This window comes from Pyrus communis, chromosome 6, assembly GCF_963583255.1.
Source record: "Pyrus communis chromosome 6, drPyrComm1.1, whole genome shotgun sequence".
Classification (NCBI taxonomy): domain Eukaryota; kingdom Viridiplantae; phylum Streptophyta; class Magnoliopsida; order Rosales; family Rosaceae; genus Pyrus; species Pyrus communis.
The window spans coordinates 28,226,126-28,242,003 of record NC_084808.1 but is presented as its reverse complement, the minus strand read 5'-3'; the positions used below and the strand labels follow the sequence as shown (position 1 = coordinate 28,242,003).

Here is a 15,878-nt window from a genome sequence, read left to right as displayed (position 1 = left end):
TAACAATTTAACCCACTAACGATATTGTTTGTAAAAAAAAACCTATGGGGAGTCTGCAATATGACAGTCGATCAGCTCCCTATCCCTATGGTTATAAAGCAATGAAAAAGCTAAAGATTAAATTTGACATTGCTCCCACTCCCATCTTCAATATGAATTTCTCGTCGATCAATTCCGAAAAATATGCAAAACTACAACATGTAAAAATTTATCCTCGATTAATTTCAATATGTTTGTGATCTTGTCTAACATATTTTCTTTGGAAGAAAGTCAAAGGTTAAGTTGGCTTGACCTTGTTTGTGATCTTGTCTAACATATCTTCTTGTGATGAGCATTTTTTCTTCAATCTTTTTTTTATAGATTCTTTATTTTAACGAACTAATGACGTGTGGCCATGTGAACCGCTTCCTTAGAAGAAGAACATGTTGCAAAATGCCAAGCCACACATTGACGACAACAACAACAAGACTTTATTCCATAAAGTAAAGTCAGTTTTAAGTCACAAATTAACAGCATTACTGAATTAATCTCAAGAACATGAAAGCAAAATAATGCTTACTAATGGTAATTGCATCTCTACTTAATTTAAGGGTGAAGGATAGGACATATTAGAAATCTATATGCATGGGATGGCCTTATGATTAACCATACGTGCATGTATTAAGCCCATCTTAGAGTTTTGATTTCTTGTATTAATTAACTTATTAATTAAAACCAATGAGTATCACGTAGCTTTGTAGATCTTTAAATGTAAATGAAGAGATATGGGCGGCTTCATGGCTTCATGAATTCATTGATCAACAATGTAGTCCAAGTCGTGGCCTTTACAACCTCTAAAATTTATGTATACATAATATCAATTTTTTTTCAGATTTTTTCACCGCAAAACCAAAAGAGAAAAGAAGAAACCCAAAGAGATGATGACACAAAATTCATGGTTAACACTCATATATAACTTCACGTTTAGCTTTGTTTATTACTTAGGGCTTTGTTTATTACTTAGGGCTTTTGAAAGTAAATGGCATGATGTAGGGATGTAGAAGTGTGATTTTGTGGTGTGGAATGGGTGGTGTGGGTTGTCGGCCGCGTCTGGGTTCCAGGTAGCTGCGACTGGTCATTCATCATCTAGGCTCTAGGGTTTTCTCTACTAGCTGGATTTGGGCCTCTTTTGTTTGGGCTTTTGTGGAGGACTTTTCTTTTTAGATTAAAACTTGTTTATATTTTTTCCATTTATGTACTATTCCTGATTGCTGCAGCAAAGAACAATTACTCATGTTTTGTTTATATAAGTGGCATATTCTTTATGTATGTTAGACCTTTCTAGAGCTATATAAAGTGTATTTTGTCCGTTTGGACTTAATTTTATGAATATTCTCTACATTTGACAAAAAAAAAAAAAACCTTTATCTTCATATTTGTATATAAATGAGAACAAAAAATCGTAGGTCAATATCAATGTGGATCCACTTGTGAATGAGGAAGGAGGGAATATAAAGATTAAATTTATGTGTGTATTATATTTTCACTATTTGCTTAAACAGGTATTAATGCCCACATATATTATTGGGGAAAAATATATATTTTATTTTGAAAATATTTTTTCACACCACTCTATTTATCATTATTAGATGAGTTTAAATTTCGACAGCTCTATAGTGGATAGACACAAATTTCAAAATTTAAACTCATCCAACAATAATAAATATGATGATGAGCATTACCATCACTTGAGGATGGGGTGAGCAAAAATGCACCCTTTTATTTTAAGTAAAGCTACGAAGACCAACTTATTTGAATTATATCTCTAAACCATATGATATGACAGCTAGCATATACATGCAACATCACTTAATTAATCAATAGATTTATTTTTATAATTAAAATTAATTATTCTAAAAAACATAACTGCTAGGCTTCTCAATACATAGTTAATTTTGGTAATTAAAATCAATAGACCCTAATATATAATTGATCTCCAATTGATCAATACATAATTAATTTCATAAGCTGTTCCAGATAAAATTAATGCTGGTCAGAAACCTTCCGATCCACGTGGACGAATATTTGATTATCTGAAGAGAGGAGTATTGGTAGATGAAGCAAATTCTGATGATTTCTTTGACATTTTAGACTCGAAATTTTGCTCCTAATCCTTGAGGTTATCAGGAACTGGATTTCACAAAGGAGCAGTTATTGTGAGGTCTAGGTTTAAATCAGGCAGCCGGCCACAAGAATCATCCTCTAAGCAACTTGTCCCGTCTGATTTTTGGTCGCAACTATTATTACCACCGGATCTTGCTTGCTGCTGATAATTGCTAGGGTTTTTTAAAGCTGCAGACAATGTTGCAGTACTGCTGACAGTTTGTGAATTTTGATGATGAAGACGAGAGAGATTAACGTTGTTCGGTCGATGATTATTTGGATCTATACCCATGCTCATAAGCTTTCTTCTCAAATGAGAGTTCCAATAGTTTTTCACTTCATTGTCTGTACGTCCTGGCAATCTCCCAGCAATCAATGACCACCTAAAAAAATTAGCTAAATAGTTAGTTAAATCGTTTAGTTAACACCAATAAATCTGTAAACTTTACTTATTTATGCATGGTGCAATTGCATATATAAATAATTGATCATTCTTATTTGATCATTTGTCGTAAGAAATAAATTAAAGACAACGGGGGACAATTAAAATTCACACACTTTTGTTTTATCATCCATGCACACCCAATATATTTTAGCCCTTGGATTAAATAAAGAAAAGAAAAAATTTAATTGATAGAAATCAACATAGATGTGCAGAAGGAGAAACATGGTGTGTATAAATGAGTTCTCTCGAAAGAATTAGTAAGTACCTGTTGCCTAGGAGCGCATGAAGCTTGACAATGAGATCTTCTTCATCTTCAGCAAAGTTGCCTCTTTTGAGGTCTGGTCGTAGATAGTTTATCCATCTCAGCCTACAACTTTTACCGCAACGAAGTAGGCCTGAATCAAAAGAGAAGAAAAAAGAAAAAGAGATGGCAATTAGTAGTAATTAGTATCTTTTCAAAGTTCTTAGAAATTTGTCAGAAGAAGAAAAGGAACAAATTAGCATTTGTTGGTTTAGTTAAAATAGGAAGAGACAGAGAAATATTTGACGAGGAATGTAAGAAATCAAGGAATTAACTCCTCGTAAGTAGTTTACCTTTCTGATGAATGTTTTTGTTATGATATAATTAACCGAAATATGTTAATATACATATATATACCTTGTTAATCCATAAAAATATATAAATATACAAGTACTTAGTTAATTACCAGCAGCCTGAGGAAGGGTACGCCAACAACCCTCGCCATGCTTACGAATATAATCGATGAGCTTGAGGTCTTCTTGCTTGGACCAAGCTCCTTTGTTTGTGTCTTGCTTATCGCAGCAGGGTTTCCTCATTCTAAAATCTTATAACCAACCTTAAGCTTTCCAAGAAATTAACCTAAAAATGGAGAGAGAGAGAGAGAGAGAGAGAGAGAGAGAGAGAGAGAGAGAGAGAGAGAGAGGCCAGAGGGGATTGGGTTGAGAGTTGAGGAACAAATGGAAGGAAGGATAATGGTATATACTATCAGGAAGGTAGGTAACAATAGCTGCAAATGAATTGGATAGCCGGAAGCAAAAAGGTGGGTTGACTTGGACCGGTGGTTCGCCCATGCGTGATAATCAGCCAGCGGGCATTACAGACGAGTCTCAAAATTTTTGTGTGACATAGAGAGAAGGGGAGTGGACACATTGTAATATTAGTGTTTGACAATTATAATGCTTATCAGTATTATGATTTCGAATTTCATATCGTAGAATTAAAGATTTTGTTCAATATATAGTGAAATTTCAAATTATTTTATGATTATCAGAGTTAAGTTGGTCTATGAGATCATCGGCGTTACACATGAAAGCAGTGGCGGAGCTATGATTTTGAGTACAGAGAGCCGAAAATATGAACCAATTAAAGTTAAAATACTCCAACTTTTTAACCATGCAATAGGGAAAAAATCATGAACTTGTATTTTATGCAAACAAAAATATTCATCATATTCTATATCATGTAAAAAATGCACATTCTATGCACAAAACATGCATCGGCAATGAAACTTCAACTTTATTAATTATAAAGGTGAAAAAGTACGACATGTCTTTGGTTTTCCTGAGCGGCAGTGCCCCAACTTCTGGTTGAATTTTTACCATTGTGGTTCGTACGTATAGGATAGAAGAAAAACCATTCTCTTATTTATATTTGGCTAAATTTTTTCCTATTTCCTATTGATTGTTGGTTGAGCCCAGCGGTGCAAGTTAGACTGAAAATTTCAATCAAAACTAAAAATTTCCATTTCAAGTCCGATTCCAAATAGAAACTGGAATGTACCTATCCGATTCGAAAATTTTCAAACTCATTTTTTCAGCCTATAACCCGTCATGTTATTTTAATTTGTCTGAATATAAACCAATCCAACTAAGCAACTTACTATATTAAGTTTGTTTGTCAATTTTTTTGACTTTTGGATTCCTATTATACCCAGCTAATTAACCAATTATTGCAGTATGGAAATCAATACAAAATTAATATATATATATATGGAAGGTTATGTAAATTAATTTAGTCTCGTATGTGTGGCTCACAAGCTAACAATTAAAGGAGAGTTAACGGAACTTTTAATTTTGGACCTATATCCCAACGGAGTTCACTGTTTAAATCTTAATTTTTTTTTATTACCACATAGTCTATCTTTTGACTACCATATCATCACAGAAACTAATAATATAATTAGGTCATATATATTTGTGTTTGTGTGTCAGTGTATCAGAGAGAGAGAGAGAGAGAGAGAGAGAGATGGTGAAGACATCCATAAAAAGAAATATGGAACAAAAAAACCACCAATTATAGTGCCTCTAAGCTGTTTAATAATTAGATTATATATCTGTATATACACACATATGGACACACACACACACAAGTTTGTTGATCTCTTCTCAATCTTAATTAAGCACAGAATTCATATTATTTAACTGTTTGATCACATCCAATAATTAACCTTCTGTACAATTCTTGTGCAGATATTTCATCAACTCTAGGTACAAAAAATGTAGGTAAGAATTCATCGTGTGACGAGTTGTTTGATCGTGGTGTGATTGCCCGATAAAATGAATCAAGATCACCAGCAGTTTCAAAGAAGGTTTTTGCCTCCTTGATTCTGATTGTTTGGGTAAACATACGTTCATGTTCATTATAATTATAGAGAAAATGGAAGGAATGAAGGGGGGAGAGGTAGCAATATCATTAGGATCACATGCTCATGCATGCACGTTGACTGATAGCTTCCCATTTTTGTCATCCTCGTCAACATTAAAAAGTACTGCAATATAAATCTGACAAATAAGTTATAACCACCCCCTCCTACCTTATCCACATTTGGTACTGATTTTACCTACTTATCTACGTGCGTTAATTTGTCTGTTGTTTATACCTTTCAGCTAATCAAGCATCTTGGTGTACCAACTTTTTGCTAAACAAATAACATAAAATAAATATAGGTGATCGCCTAATAAACTTCAAATAAATGTCTTAATGATTTGTATTTGTCTAATTTTTTTACAAAAATGGTCTATGAAGAATGTACTGAAATATAGACAATTCAGATCGTTGAAATACATTATGAAGTGTGTATTAGCTTTCACTTTCAGACCACATTATAAAAGGGGATACTTTGGATGCGGTCCCTAGTCTCTAACACTCTTTGACTAAAACCTTGATGGTATTCAAAGTTTGATCAAAGTCCCTTGACTTTGTACACCTTATTATATTACTATTAATATTTATATTTTTATAGTTTTGACATTAATTGTTTGATATTTTATAAGATTTATAATCCTATAAATTTAAAATCCCTCATTATAATACTATTAGAAATGGCTACAATAAAAAAATTCAAACATTTTAATTGAATAAATCGATAAAATTTATGTAACAATAAGAAATAATAAATGGCAAAAGAATGTATCCATAGTGTTAAAAAATTGGTACATTTCACACATAACAAAGTGGTACATTAATAAAGAAGAATGGGTACATTATAAATAAATTAGGGTACAAATAAAACATTAAAAAATTATGAGTATAAATGAAATTTTAAAAAATATGGGCGCAAAAAGAAATTAATACATGGGTACAAATTAAAACTAAAAAAAAAATACTACAAATTATAAAAAAGGTTGCAAATTAAAAGTGGGTACAAACTAAAAATATAAATATATGATACAAAGTTCAGCCATAAAACATAAATACACCATATGTAATTTTTCTGTCATTGATTTAATTATACAATATCACGTGACGGTAAACACATGGGCACAAATACAAATAAAACTTTAAAAAATATGGGTACAAAAAGAAATTAATATATGGTTACAAAGTAAAACTGAAAAGAAAATTGGTGCAAATAAAAAAATGTTTGCAAATTAAAAATGGGTACAAACTAAAAATAAAAATATATGATAAAAAATTTAGCCATAAATATAAATATACTAATTGTAACGTTTTTAACACTAAATGAATATTTTTAGGTAAAAATATTTTATTATTGAAATAATTAATGATGTTATTAATACCAAAGATCTTGATCAAAAATTGAAAAAATAGAGTAGCAAAAGAAGGGATGAGAACCTAATTTCTCCTTATAAAAGTAATAAGCCCAGTGGCAAGCTAGGTTAGTACTGATTCTGGGTGGATCGAGTTAATTTAGACTTAAAAACAATAACAAGTTTTTTAAAGGTTCCTATATACAAGTTGATAGATTAGTCTTTACTACCAGCTCCCACATGCCTGTATTTAACTGTTTCTCTTACAAAACCTTGTATTCAACGATTAACCTTTAACCTGTTTATTAGCAATTGCTAAATCTTGAAGGGGACCAACGTCAGACTTCTTGATGCCCATGTGTCTCTCGTGCATGCGATGGTCCATGCATGCAAGAAAGAAGGGTGAGAGAGAGAGAGAGAGAGAGAGAGAGAGAGAGAGAGAGAGAAGGTTATCTATATACCTACATAAAATATCTGGATCTGGATAGTAGGACGGATAATATCCTTTTGGTCTATAGTGATTGGAGATATTGAAGTTTGTTACTTTATCGTTAAAAATGGGGGAAAATGAGAAGAATTAAGTTTTTTAACTTCCGATTAATCACTACCAATCATTGTATGTTGGTAAAATCTCAGCAATGCACCCAGGTGCTTATACATAAAATGTGCATTATGCTCGATCGAGATTCAAGGTAAAAGGTGAAACTTTAACCTTTAATTCTTTGTTAAAAGAAGAACAATCTTTTTTAGCTGGATAATGCTAGGGAGACTAACTTTTTAGATTAAATTTTGTAAGTCATATGACGTGGTTATTAATAATTAAACTATTACTTAAGTATTAATTAACATGCATATTTCTTATTGGTGACGTACATCACATGATTTACAAGTTTAATCTACCTATCATTACTCTTTTTGCCTTCATTGTGAAAGTTATATATGCTACATGACAAGATATGATTGCAGGAAAAATATATATAATTCATAAATATCAAAATACGATTGCAAGACAAGATACTATTTGTGACGTACATCATATGGATTGCAAATTTGATCTACCTAGCATTACTCTTTCCACTTTCTTTGTGAAAGGTATATATGCTACAGGACAAGATACGATTGCAGGAAGAATATGTATAATTCATAAATATAAAAATACTGAAAGGCTATTAATTATTTGTGAATGCATTAAAATCTGATTAAACCTTTTTCTTTGTGTGGCAAGTAAATCTCTAGATCAGTATTCCTTATTTTCTACGGAAATCGGATCACTAGTCTACTATATATCGGTTGTTAAAAATAAGGCCAGCTACAGTTCTGCCAATTAAGCTAAATAAATAAATAAAACCACATCCCCTGAGAAATTAATTTATGTTATGGTGACCTTTTTTTAACAACCAAATACATTACAAACAAGATTTCTTTGGATTTTAAAACAATGAAAAATGTTAGGGAGATTACATAATTATACTATATTGGTGTACCACATGATGTGGCAGATAATTCATATCCAATGAGATGATTCATAGCCAATAAAAGGGGAGAGAATCCTGCTCCATAAGTACATATTACTTATCATATCAGATGGTACACCAATGTTGTACAAATATATCGTCTCCCTAGCGTACGTTTTTCCTAAAAATACATAGCATACTTTATCTTAGGCATAAGAAATGGGAAAAATTACTAACTCATATGCAAGGTTGTGTGTAAATACGTCCAAGAATTACAAATCCATATGCAGCGCATATATATACTTCTCAATATATATATATATATATATATATATATATATAAACACACACACATACACATATATATATATGTAGACTTATGAGGAATCTTACAGAAAAGATGTCGAATTTCTTTTGTAATAGTCGATATTGTTAAGCAATACGCAGGAAAGAGAACAGAGAGATTGCAGAAGAAGAAGGAGAAAACAGAGAAGGTTTAGAGAGAGAGAGAGAGAGAGAGAGAGAGAAAGAGAATGAATTTACACTTGTATTTTCCTGAATGATTTCTTGGTTACAAGGATACAATTGCTATATAGGTGAATACTCAGCTAACTATCTTATCTGAATCTAACACTTAGCAACAATCCTAATTGAATATTATAACAGCAACAATCCTAACTGCCTTATCTATTGGGCTATATACTCTAACATCCCCTTGCAAGCTCATGGTGGTCCAAGCATGAGATTGTTGAAGTTGAAGAGTATCTGGCAATCTAAACTCTCTTTGGATAGTATTCCTTGCAATTGGAAAGTGGGGTATTTGGTCACTGTTGCACACATACTCTGCAATAAGAAAACCTCCTAGCATTTGGAGCTTGTATTTTACCATTATATCGGGTATACCATAGTACCCAAATCAGCGTAAACTTGGTGCCCCCACCCTTATCAGAAATTCTCATATGGTAGCCAAACTGAATATCAAATATACTTTCACCTTTGCATAACCGAAGTACATAAAATCCTCAGAACTCATGTACAACAGTTTGAGTATGAACACCAATTTTCGCCTTGTTGTCAGAGTTAAGAATCGGAAATATCACTTGAATACACAATTGTAAACCCACTGAAATCAACTAAGAGTTTGCACTTTCCTTGTCAATACATTCCAAAACTTGTTTTTCTGCATCATCTAAACACATTTCATCTTCTGAAACAATGAAGTAAGAGAGAAAACCAGACTGGCGATCATAAGTTGTATGAATTTCAACATTAGAATTGTTCTGTAAAGGAGTTTCATAATTTTTGTGTTGTTTATGGGGCACAGTGGGTTTTCTGACAGTGACTTTCTTCTTGGTAACCAGCCCATTAGCTAAGTCAAATGAATTGAAGTCTTCCAGGACATGATCAAGCTCTGGCTCGTCGTCACCTTCATCATCTACAGAGTGTTCATTCTTAGAGGAATATGATTTATGCTGCTCAAATAAGCTGTTTCCCACATTTGGATATCCAACAAATCCCATAACTACATTACTAGAAGCTGAGAGACAATCAGCATCACAATGATCTTTCTGTAATAAATTTGATGTGTAGTAATTTCAGGTGCCAGAGAACTAGGATATGAAGATGGAGATGAGCCAAGAATTCCATTATAACTATCGACATTATTACCATAGCTTGACCTAAAATTGGATTGAGCATGATAACCACCACTAAAGCCAGCATGAAATTGAGAGCTAAAGAGAGGAAAGAAAGAACCTTTTGTCTCACATTCAACAAGAGCATAATCCACAATGGCTTCCTCAGCGAGCAATTGTGCTCGAAAGTCCTTGAGTGAAATGATACTCTCACGCCCTCTAAGTACACATTTAAATGTGTTGTATTTTGGAGGGAGTCCATTCAATGCAATGATCACAAAGTCTTCATCAGCAAGTGTGACACCAAGAATAGAAAGTCCATCCCTTGCTTCTTTAATTCTTTGAAGATACTGGGAAATTGAATTTGATCCCTTCTTAATGTTGTAAAGATCAGTCTGTAATATGATTATACTGGTTTTTGTACTTGGTAAGAAAAACTGGTTTTGAAGACGAACCCACATCTCTTGAGAACCCTTGCTACCAATCACACAGGAAATAACATATGAAGAAAGTGTGGCAGTAATTAACAACATCAAGGAATGATCATGCATTTTCCAGACTTTGTACTCATCGATTTCAATTCTTGAAGATGAAGTACCAGATGTTACCTCTGAATCTCCTGAAAAAGTAAAAGAAAACTGAGCAAGACAGAGATTTGATCTGTTAACGAACCCTATAATTTCATGGACTTCAAGCATCAACTGCATCTGAAAACGCCATTGTAGATAGTTGGTCTCATCCAGTTTCATAGTAACAAACATGGAAACGGATGAAATCAATCCAGTGATCGGTGATTGCAAGATTTGAAGTTGATTCACAGTTACTATTTCAAAAAATTGTAGAAAAGTCTGTCTGAGGAAAAGACTCAAACACCTGGCCTGCACAATCTTGCAGAGCGAAGAATGAAGAACCGGGTAATCTTGATGCACCCACAAGACAGAAGAAGAAATAATTTCGTGTAGTGGAAGCAAAAAGAAAAGATAGGAGAAGCTGATCAAGCTTTAATGGCTCTTGATACCATGTTAAGCAATACGCAGGAAAGAGAACAGAAAGATTGCAGAAGAAGAAAGAGAAAATAGAGAAGGTTTAGAGAGAGAGAGAGAGAGAGAGAGAGAGAGAGAGAGAGAGAAAGAGAATGAATTTTCACTTGTATTTTCCTGAATGATTTTTGGGTTACAAGGATACAATTGCTATATAGGTGAATACTCAGCTAGCTGCCTTTTCTGAATCTAACACTTAGCAACAATCCTAACTGAATATTATAACAGCAACAATCCTAACTGCCTTATCTATTTGGCTATATACTCTAACAGATATATGCCAATGAGTCAGGATCTCATTTTTATTGATTTGAATTAAGATCTTGAAATCACCTTAATCTTGTTTGAAAGTCAGAAATCCTTTGGCAAAATGTAATGCAAATGGTGCTTCCTGCTGGATGATATTCAAATTATATCTTTCTTTTTTTATGTAGAAAATAAAAATCTGCATGAAGGATATTGGAAAGACCGGGAAGGTAGAGAGAGCATATGCCACCTTCCTGTTGCGTTACTTGTAGCGTGATGTGTATGTATTTGTCCAGTAAATGCATGCATATGTTTGTATTCGACGGGCGAGCTGCCACTTCGCATGCTAGGCAGCTGCCCAGCTACGTACTCTTATATTTTATTTCATACTTTGGTTGCAATGTACTTATGTCCCTACTCTTTTAATTTGATGCTGTAAAGAACTCGGATATTATTTGTTGACTTTTAAATCAGCATCTTGATGCATGTCAAGAACTTGAATATCTTTAAGTCATCTTTGTTATATTTTTACAGGTTTCAATCATTGACAAGCTGCAAGTAATTAACTTGGACTCGACATTCCATTTACTGTACAACATTATAGTATAGAGCGTGATTAAGTTGGCCCACTTTTTACTGCAAGCATCAAGGTAGCGGATTTGGATCCTCTCCTGAGCTAATGGAGAGAATTCTCCTCATTAATTATCATTGACCGTTGGATAAGCTACAAACAGGAGGGTCCCTTTAAAGTTATAATGATTGTAGCCGTTGGATAAAAATCCAACGGCAAATGATGATTGATGAGGAGGATCCTCTCCATTAGCTCAGGAGAGAATCCAAATCTCAAGGGAGCGACTTTTATGAAATTAACACATGATAATATTTTATTGGACCACCGTGCCGATGCATGAGGTCCATATAAATCCTCGACTAGAAGAAAAACTTTAATAGAGTAATATGATCATGTGACTAGTTAGACACTTTCGTACGGGTATGTTGTTTTCATTTTTATGTCTCCATCGTGTCCCTTTGCAAATAATTTGATACAAATCTAATGACTTAACTAAGAGACACTACAAGAAAAATGAGCATTGCACACAATAAATTATCTGTGTCCTTTGAGGCCAAAAAGCACTGACAATTGTGCTCATAGACCAATAGCAACAGTGCAGCTACTATCTTTATGTCAGTGCCCTCTATGGGCGTCACCATTTCTAAAAGGGCACAATAGGGGTGTTTGTGCCAGAGAGGCCAGCACAAATAATGGCCCATTTGTGCCCCGTCTTGACAACTTTTCAGATCAGCTTTTCCAGCTATGTTGGCACTTATATTGTAATTGTGCCAACATGAATTAATTAATAAAAAAAAATCAAAATTTGAAAAATTGAATCTAAATTGAGGAAATGCAAAAATTTAAATTTTCATGAAGAATGTCTACAACCATGAAACCAACTTTCACTTTCTGAATCTCTAAAACATATATTGTTGTGTTACATATTTTCTCTCTAATACCCAAAGGAAAAAAAAAAAAAAACTTGAAAGCAAACATTTTTGGACAGATGCATCTTCCCAGCAGGCCTTGCACCTCATCAAATCTTTGCTGCTCCATAAACGAATTAATCAGATGACATGCAGTATATGGACTCTCACAGAAGTCATGAATAACAAATGCAAAGAAAAAGAAAAACCACACACTTTACAGGACAAAGAAAATGAAGGGATAAAGAAGGTAAGAAGGTAATACCTTTGTGGGAGGACTCTTATTTGCTTCAAGGGTCTTTCCACCACTTGCTTTAAGATGATTCTTATATAACAACTCCACCCTCCAGAACAACCAACAATGGATGCGGAAAGTATACAAATATTCCTCATCAAAAATAAGTTCACAAGTATTAAAAATAAGTCCACCCTCCATAACAACTGACTCTGCATTACTACATTGTTCAGACTCATCACACTCTGCATAAGATTACATGGCTAATTGCTCAAGGTTCAGATTTGGTGCAGAAATATTATCATCTTCATTTTGATTCTAGTATTCAAACACAAAGACCATGGTACATTTTGTAACAAACCATAGAAATTGACCAAATGGAATTAATGCTATTAACAGCGACCATGGCCAAAAACTGTTGAAGACCGACATAATCTCTAGTTTGATGTCAGTGAGAAAAGACTCACTCAGCTAACATAGACTACTATATTCATCAGAAGCCAACACAAATATAGTCGAATTCAAAACACAATCAGTCCAAAATTACACCTACACAGAGTTAATTAAAATCAATAACTACAAGTTCCAGATCTGCCATCTCAAAGATTCAAATTCCTCACTTCGGGTTGTAAAAGCAATTTTTGGGTTGGAGATAATACATTCAGCTCATGGTCACCTGACTCACCTGAATCACAGAAATATATAAGTATGTATATTATTTATGGTCAAAGTGAGTTGCTTATTTTAATCACATACCTGGTAAATATTTGTTTAAGTTAGCATAGACAGTATAACGATATTGCATTTTCCATGATGAAACTTGTACTAACATGATTAAACATTAGCACCTTAAGAACTTCACATTTGAATACATTTTTTTGTATTTCACTTCTGATTTCATCTCTACCTAGATCCAATTACTAAATCCTCTTCTTTCAATGCTACCACACCATAAAAGAAAAGTCAAAAACGAATAAATAATTATTGGGGGAGGGGTGGAATCAAGACAACTCCTAATAAATCAATAAAAAAAACTTACGCTTTTCCAAAAATTGAAGATCCAAAATCCTAAAATTCTAAGCAACATGGCTCCGTAAATATAATAATAGATATGAAATTCTTCCATACAAATAAAGAATACGAACCGGCAATGGGGGCGTGACAAGGCCAGGGCCTTTGAGGTTGCAGAGACAGAGTGAACAAGGCTCTAAACCGCTCCAATATGAGTTGGATCGGGTCGACCAAACCAGTCACCGAGAAACCTCACAGTATGAATTAACCAAAAATCCATCATATTCATATCCAAAATTGCATGCAATGGGCAAGTATGAAAAAAAAATGTAAAATAATTTCAAAACTCAAATCCATAAGCAACGAGGCGAGAGACAAAATATACATGTCAGATCTCATAAGATATAAACTCGAAACGAAAAAACACGAACTCAAATATGATGCATGGGTGGTGTTGGTGTTTTTCAAAGAAAAAAAAACAAAGGAAAAACCCAGATATGAGAGGAGTGAGAGAGAGAGAGAGAGAGAGAGGTATAGAGAGACCCTAATCCAAAATCCCTAATTTAGAGACCGTTTTCAAAAGCCCTGATTCATAACCCATATTCAAAATCACTAACCGAATTCAAAATAAAACAATATCCATGAACTTTGGTTGAGTTTATTGCATGATATTCTTACCTTGTGGAGTGAGGAGGAGTGAGGACTAAGACTGAGAGCTCGATTCGGGCAAGGTGGTGTGGACTGTGGGTGGAATCGCGATTCAGGGGACGAATTCACGAAGTGAAGACTGAGGATTAAGGATTGGTGTGGGTGGAGTCACGATTCAAGCGACGAATTTGGGTGATCCCACTGATGTGGGAGGATAGAGGAAGACGGAGAGCTCGATTTGGATTTGGGCGAAGGAGGCGAATCGGGTGAGAGAGACAATGTGAGTGAGGTTACTAGGGTTAATTATAAAACAACGATTTGAGATCTAAATCTCAACCAATCTGACGATCCACATAATTTTAAAATTAAATACATATAATATATATGTGTGAGACCAAAGTACTCCATTTGGTAAAGAGAGAAACGGATGGAAGAGAGAAGTGGGTGTGGGTGGGTTAAGGAGGGGAGAGAGAGTGTGTGGTGGGTGGGTTAAGGGAAGGAGAGGGAGAGAGAGAGAGAGAGAGAGAGAGAGAGAATGGGTTAAGGAGGGGAGAGAGAGTGTGTGGTGGGTGGGTTAAGGGAGAGAGAGAGAGAGAGAGAGAGAATGGGGTGTGGATTGGTTAAGGGTGTTGGTGGGTTAAAGAGAGGGAGAGAAAGTAAGGTGTGAGTCATAAGTCTTAGAAAAAAATAATAAAAAAAATTAATTGTGTCTTTTGAAGTAGTACACAGACACAAATAAATATATTTGAATCCATTGTTTTGAAAAAGTTGAGAGAGAAAATTATTTGTGCCAACTTTGTAGAGAATGAGCACATTAGTTGGTGCCCTTATAGAAAAGGAAACAAATACAATTTCTTGTGTGTAAAATTTGTTCTATACCCACAAAATAAATATTTGTGCCCTTAATTTTGTATCCAAAGCCCTTTTTTTTTGTAGTGAGATAAGCTCTGTTAACTTTTTTATTTATCATTTAAAAATAATAAAAAATCCAAAATACAATGAAACACGTGTAAGCGAGGTAAATCTGGCGTCAAACTCCTCGACTATCATCTTCAACCCCCATCCGAGTGAGGACAGAGGTCGCTGTCAGGCAACATGGCAGTGAATGGATAAGCTTTTCAAATACAAGGATGGAGTAATTCTATGTGAAGCCGAAGACGAAGAAGATTCGAAATAGATAGGACTAGTACTACTACTGTCTACTGGGAGAGGAGATGAGACTAGTATTAGGTGGCTCCTTCACTGGTCCCCTTCTCATAGTGTTCGATATACTTGTTGTTTGGTGGCAGAAAAATACACAAGATCAATGGTGCTCTTATTGCAGATTATAAGGGTAGAGATTCAGATGGCTGGGTTTGCTAGGGTTTGAAAGATGATAGTCAAGAAGGAGACACGCCAGAATTACCAATACGCTCGCGCACACGTATTTCATCGTATTTTGAAGTTTTTTTTTTTCCTTCTAATTTTTAAATAGCAAATAAAAAAGTCAACATAACTATCTCTTAGTTAAGTCGGCAACCTAGCTCTTACATA

At 34.1% G+C, this 15,878-nt stretch overlaps 1 protein-coding gene and 1 long non-coding RNA gene across 4 annotated transcripts; both read right to left on the bottom strand.

The window, feature by feature from the left end:
• Positions 1 to 1,906: 1,906 nt before the first annotated feature.
• On the bottom strand, positions 1,907 to 3,526 carry LOC137738095 (transcription repressor MYB6-like). The gene is made up of 3 exons (XM_068477698.1): positions 3,295 to 3,526; positions 2,853 to 2,982; positions 1,907 to 2,525 (listed from the first exon to the last, which is right to left on the bottom strand). Exons 1-3 carry the CDS (start codon positions 3,422 to 3,424, stop codon positions 2,177 to 2,179), a joined length of 609 nt encoding a protein of 202 aa, XP_068333799.1. The 5' UTR covers positions 3,425 to 3,526; the 3' UTR covers positions 1,907 to 2,176.
• Positions 3,527 to 12,412: 8,886 nt separating this feature from the next.
• Positions 12,413 to 14,641, bottom strand: LOC137738155 (uncharacterized). Of its 3 annotated transcripts, XR_011068866.1 has the most exons (5): positions 14,376 to 14,638; positions 13,832 to 13,948; positions 13,267 to 13,371; positions 12,717 to 12,931; positions 12,413 to 12,572 (listed from the first exon to the last, which is right to left on the bottom strand). It is a non-coding gene; the product is annotated as an uncharacterized lncRNA (long non-coding RNA). The 3 variants fall into 3 exon arrangements; XR_011068864.1 differs by having other exon boundaries at positions 13,832 to 14,641; XR_011068865.1 differs by having other exon boundaries at positions 12,717 to 12,906; positions 13,832 to 14,640.
• Between the last annotated feature and the right edge of the window lie 1,237 nt (positions 14,642 to 15,878).